At 47.3% G+C, this 6,312-nt stretch overlaps 1 protein-coding gene across 1 annotated transcript; it reads left to right on the top strand.

The window, feature by feature from the left end:
• Positions 1 to 1,348: 1,348 nt before the first annotated feature.
• On the top strand, positions 1,349 to 6,198 carry LOC132387665 (zinc finger protein 623-like). Its single transcript, XM_059960039.1, has 2 exons — positions 1,349 to 1,463; positions 4,349 to 6,198. Exon 2 carries the CDS (start codon positions 4,756 to 4,758, stop codon positions 5,371 to 5,373), a length of 618 nt encoding a protein of 205 aa, XP_059816022.1. The 5' UTR covers positions 1,349 to 1,463; positions 4,349 to 4,755; the 3' UTR covers positions 5,374 to 6,198.
• The last annotated feature ends 114 nt before the right edge of the window (positions 6,199 to 6,312 follow it).

The raw sequence follows: 6,312 nt of genomic DNA, 5'->3' as shown, positions 1-6,312 counted from the left end.
CAATGTCAACTAGAAAGGCCACTCGGCCCATCTGGTTCCTGCCCATGTTTCTGTTCCATATCCGTATATCAAAATCTACCCCTGCCGTTCCCCTCTCACTCTCCCTGAGGTGACAGGTTGCAACTAGTCACCACTCCGTGGAATAGAAGATTTCCCTTGAATTTCATAGAATCACAGAAATCTATTTTCCTAAGCTCCATGTACCTATCCAAGAGTCTCTTAAAAGACCCTATTGTATCCGGCTCTACCACCGTCGCTGGCAGTGCATTCCACACACACACCACTCTTTGCTTAAAAAACATTGCTCTGATATCTCCTCTGCACCTACTTCCAAGCAGCTTAAACCTATTCTCCCTCGTGTTAGCCGTTTCAGCCCTGGGAAAAAGCCTCTGGCTATCCACACGACCAATGCCTCTCGTCATCTTATACACCTGCATGAAATTCCTGCATGATTGTCTCCGGGCTGAATAAGACGATGAGCTCACTGTGGTTGTGACGTTCTCGCCCGTCGCCCATCTCACCACCTCCCCACTCCCCCTCTCCTCTCCCTCTCCCCCTCCCCGTTCCCCCTCCCCTCCCTCTCCCCCTCCCCCGTTCCCCCTCCCCTCCCTCTCTCCCTCTCCCTCCCCCCTCCCCTCCCTCTCTCCCTCTCCCGCCCCCTCACTCTTTGTGTTTTACGTCAAAGACCTCAATCAGGCACTAAAAACGCACTCGCAGTAAAGGAACCTGCAGTCTCGTAACACAATACACCTCTAAAGTCTGACAGCTGTCTAGCGAGTGAATCTTCGATGGTGCAGAGTCAGAAACCAAAGAGTTGCCAGATTGAGTCAGGCTTTGGGGCTGCAAAGAGAGTTGGGGTCCAGAGTTTACGAGGAGGAGGAATCAGACCAGCTGGATGTGGTTAAAAGTGAAAGATTAGAAGCATTTGGAAACTGGTTGATCGAAAAGAAAAGGTGGTTAATTTCTGCAAAATACTGCTGGAAATCAACAGACAGCAATTGTGAAGAGGAATAAAAAGACAACGTTTACACCGAGCCCTTTCAGCATGCCTAGCCTGTGTAATCCGCTGCTTAGTTGCTCCTTGAACTGCAGAGTTCCTCCAGCATTTTGTGTGTGTGTGTGCGTCTCTGTATTCCAAGCAACTGCAGAATCTCCTATGTTTTATAACTGCATTTTACTTTGGCATTCGATAGGCGTTGATATTGAGTATATTGCTTATGGGAGCCGCTTTCTGCGGTAAAACAGCTGCAGATTTTTCGATACACACGAAAAAAATAAGGTATGGACCTTGAACCGTTAACTGCACAAATCTTTAATGGCACCGTGATTACCCATAGGGCCATGCGTTAAAAATTTCGCCGTCGTTGAGGCACCGATGAAATGCGCAGGCGTCAGGCTGAGGACGACACCGAGTATCACGCATGCGCGCAGTACACTGAAGGCCTTGAAAATGTCGGATGGAGGTAAGAGTGATTCTCCGTGTTTTTCTCTGAAACACCGACTTCAGAACGATTCCTGTGAAATCCGGACATCACAGTCCGCAATCCAGGGACAGTCCTGCTCTCTTCCCTCTCTCTCAGCCTCACGATCCGTACACGGGCCCCGGGGAGCTCCCAGCTGATGAGGGAATGGGAACCGATGGATCTCTCAGACAGAGCTGAGCTCCAGCTATCTAAATGCAAGGATGAGGAACTCGGAGAAAGGGAACAAAATCTTTTACATCACCAGTTGAGAAATTCGCCTTTGTTCTACCTCCGATCACTGACAGAAGAAAACCTGCAGATGCTGGAAATCCAACCAACACACACAAAATGCCGGAGGAACTCAGCATTAGTACTCTTTTCCATAGATGCTGCTCGGCCTGCTGAGTTCCTCCAGCATTTTGTTTGTGTTGCTTGTTCCACCTCCTCTTGTTCTGGACTTTTCTACCCGTGACGACATGTTTTGTCCCATTCTCTCTGGAAGATAATAATATCAAAAACCTTTGCCCTGAGCAACAAGTAGCTTTCACATCAAATGTGCCAGACTCCAGTGAGACAGACTACTGCCCTTCCCTTCATATTCATTGGGATTTCATTCACTGAGTTCACCACCGTCAGTCATTGGGGGAGACTTCAGGGGAAATATTTATGTACAATACAGAAACTGGTGATACCTGTGTGTATTGTGGTGATGCGAAAGTTGTTGGAGAGTTTACAAGAGGGAAGAATTGGAGTGATATTTGGAAATCTGACTTTTTAAAGTGTAATTTAGCAAGCAAACCACTTGTGGACAAAGTGCAAAAGCACTGGTGAGAAAATCCTTCATTACCCGTTACAGGCCTGTGACATGGTGTGAGAGGGCAGATGAACTGAATCGAGCCCAGAGGAGATCACAGTTCTTACAGACAGTGATTTGCTGGCTGATAAAATGAATACCTCTCTATATAAAATTCGCAGTGCACATGGCGTCACTGGGTAAAATATTGCACAGTACAAGATTTCTGTGCACACTGGTGGTTACAAATTAGAGGGGACATTGGTGGGGAGAACTCCAGTGTCCCTGACACCCTCACCTACAAGATGTGCACCCAGCTGCACTTTGAGGAGTTGGAGCTGAAAATGGATGAATTTTGGATCATCCAGCAGTTGGAGGGGGTGATAGATATGACATGAAGAGAGGTGAGTTACACCTAAGGTGCAGGACACAGGAAACTGGTTGAGAGACATGAAGGGGAATGAAGTTAAATAGCCATCGCAGAGTACTCTTGTTGCCATCTCACACAACAGCCAGGTGGGCCGCTTTAGAAACTGTTGGGGATGGAGGGATTACCTGGCAGAGGAAAGTCAAACGGGTGGTAGGGGATTCGTTAGTTAGGGGAACAGAACAGAGGGGATAAAAGGTCAGTTTTGATGGTGTCAAAAGGACCTGACAAGTGTGGTTTGGGATAGGCCGTTTTCTGGCAAAGGATTACTTGGTAAGTGGGAGGCCTTCAGAAGAGACATTTTTGGGAGTGTAGAGTTCGTATGCTGAAAGGTAACTGGTGCAGGGAGCCTTGGTTTTCAAGAGATATTGAGGCCCCCGATATTTTGTTCCTCTAAATGCCTCAGACTGTTGGGTGCTACCAAGACTCATTAATGACAACAGTATCATAATTCCACCCCCAAGCTCATCGGACTTATTTTTAGTCGTCTTCTGTTGGTTTCTAAAAGCTTCCAATAGTCTTTGCTCTTTTGTTTGCCCTCTCTTTGGCTTTTATGTTGGCTTTGGCTTCTCATTTCAGCCACAGTTGTGTCTTCCTGCCTTTACAATGCTTCCACTTCTTTGGGATGTATCGATCACTCAGCTCCTGAATTGCTCCCAGAAACTCCAGCCATTGTTGCTCCGTTGTCACTCCTATCTTTCCCTTCCAAGCAAGTTTAGCCAGCTTCTCTGTCACAGAAACATGGAGAAGTTCAGTACGGAAACAGGCTATTTGCCCAATCCATTCAATGCCAAACAAACATTTAAATTGTCTAATGCAACTAACTGCACCGGAACCATCGCCCACCATACCCCTACCATCCAGGCTCCCATCCAAACTTCTTTTAAATGGTGAAACTGAACTCATATTCACCACTTGTGCTGGCATCTCACTGCAAGCTCTCACGACCATTTCAGTAAAGAGCTTTTCCAAATGTTCCCATTAAATTTTCACTTCCCCACTTGCCCATGACCTATGGTTGTCATCGCACTCATCCTTAGTGGAAAAAGCTGCGTACCTGTACCCTATCTATACTGTCATAACGTTGTCTATTCCCAACAAATCCTCAAAGAAATGTATAATATCTTTGTTTATGTTTAGAGCCTTTTTCAGATGTATAGGATGATGAGGGACACTGATCGTGTGGATAGGCAGAGGCTTTTACCCCAGGGCTCAAATGGCTAGTGTGAGGGGGTATAGTTTTAAGGTGCTTGAAAGTTGATATGGAGGGGATGTCAGGGGTAACTTTATTTACACAGAGAGTTGTGGGTGCATGGAACGGATTGCAGGCTACTTGTGTGAGATTGTTTCAGTTACTGTGGGGCCAGGAACCCATGCAGCTCAGTGGGAACACAGAATAATAACAAGGGAGAGAGTCAAACTGAGCCAGGTCACAGATTGGAGATGGCAGAAATGCCCCATTCTTATAGAGACAGGAAGATCATCAGAGAGTTTGATGGTCTTCCAGATACCAGCACTCTGCCCAGTCAGGTGGTGATTTCTCTCTCCAACTTGGGTTAAAATTCACTGTAACAGTGTGATGCCAGCTCCCACCTTGACACTCAAGTAATCTCATCTGAAATGTTGTCCTATATCCACTGATGGATTTTGTAAATCTTTTTACAGGTTAAAAATTGCAAGGAATTTGAGTATGGGAATCTCGAACACAACACAGCAGTTTTGCTGTCTCTGTCCAGATATTTAAGAAGTGGAGCTGGGGTTTCAGTCAATCATCCTTCCTGCTTAGACTGTCAGGAGGGATTCACTCGATCATCTGACCAACTGGCATGCCCGTTAGTTTACATGGAGGGGAGCCCATTCATCTTCTCAGACAGTGGGAATGAATTCACTCGGTCTTCTCAACTGAAGGTACATTAGCAAGTTCACACTGGGCAAGGCCATTCACCTGTTCTGTGTGTGAGAAGGGATTCAGTTGGTCTTCCCACCTGTGGACACACCAGTCAGTTCACACCGGGCAGAGGCTGGTCAACTGCTGAATTTGTGGGGAAGGATTCACTCGGTCATCTGACCTAATGGCTCACCAGCGAGTTCACACTCGGGAGCGGCTGTTCACCTGCTCGGACTGTGGGAAACGATTCACTCAGTCATCTCAGTTACTGAGACACCAGTCAGTTCACACTGGGGACAGGCCATTCACCTGCTCAGACTGTGGGAAAGGATTCATTTCATCATATCAGTTACTGAGACACCAGTCAGTTCACACCGGAGTGTGGCTGTTCACCTGCTCAGACTGTGGGAAGCGATTCACTGAATTATCTCCACTGAAGATACATCAGCGAGTTCACACCGGAGAGAGGCCATTCAACTGCTCAGACTGTGGGAAGGGATTCGCTCAGTCATCTCAACTGAAGGTACACCAAAGAATTCACACTGGGGAGAAGCTGTTCACCTGCTCAGACTGTGGCAAGGCATTCACTTCATCAGCTCACTTACTGAGACACCAGTCAGTTCACACTGGGAAGAGGCCATTCACCTGCTCAGACTGTGGGAAGGGATTCACTTCGTCATCCCATCTGAAGATACATCAGCAAGTTCACACTGGTGAGAGGTCGTTCACCTGCTCAGACTGTGGGAAAGGATTCACTCAGTCATCCATCCTAAAGGCACACCAGCGACTTCACACTGGGTAGAGACCGATCTGCTCAGACTTTGGGAAAAGATTCTCTCAGCCAAATCAACCAGTGTGCATCACTGAGTTCACACTGGGGAGAGGCCATTCACCGGCTGTGAATGTAGGGAGCGATTCACTCAGTCATCTAATCTTATGTAGCTCTCAGTTCTGCTGGCAGCTTAACAGAGGGGGTTATAGCCTGCCCACCCCAGTCTGGCCAAACTGAAGAATCTCGTTTGGGTGGATACTGAGTGATGTGTCCCCTTTCTGTGAACTGTCTCTTTAAAATGCAAAGAGAACCGAGACTGACTTTGGACACGCTGTTGGATTTCTGCAGAAGTGCTGGGTTGCTATGGTGACCAGCTAATGTTTATGTTCTGTGTGGTTAAGCAAGGTCAGAATGATCCTTTACCGACACAGAACAAGCAAGCGACTTTTTACAGAGAGAGCGGGCGGAGCTATGTGATGGACAGCTGGTGTTCAGCACAACAGTATTTAAACACACGTAACTGCTTTACTCGCAGGACACGCGGACGCACGAAGGCTAGTGGTGAAAGTTTCTGCTAGTTGGACTTTCTTGTACCCACAAGGGTGGGATCTGAGGATCGATAAAGAAGAATCGATCTGTGGCTGTTAGTGCATGTAAGAGCGACCCTGTGGGATCTACCGGTGAGTCTAACCCTTGCCTGGGTTGGTAGACTTTCTCTTGAAGAAGGTGCTCTTGAGTTGGTCACGTCTGGCTAACTTGGAAGATTTAATGGGCATTGGAAAAGGTCGACAACACCTGTTTACTTGGATTACATCTCCCTCACCCTCGCCCTCTCCTTCCCTCCCTCCCTCCCCCTCCAATCTTATGAACTAAATTGAATCTACCACATCATCGTAAGACTGGCGGTGCAGACTCGAGGGGCCGAATGGTCTACTTCTGCACCTATTTCCTATTGTCTATTGACTATAT

This window comes from Hypanus sabinus, unplaced genomic scaffold (assembly GCF_030144855.1).
Source record: "Hypanus sabinus isolate sHypSab1 unplaced genomic scaffold, sHypSab1.hap1 scaffold_209, whole genome shotgun sequence".
Classification (NCBI taxonomy): domain Eukaryota; kingdom Metazoa; phylum Chordata; class Chondrichthyes; order Myliobatiformes; family Dasyatidae; genus Hypanus; species Hypanus sabinus.
This window is presented reverse-complemented; position numbering and strand designations above follow the sequence as displayed.

Excerpts from the sequence above, each read along its gene's own strand:
- LOC132387665 (XM_059960039.1), top strand. The coding sequence starts at position 4,756 with ATGGCTCACCAGCGAGTTCACACTCGGGAGCGGCTGTTCACCTGCTCG.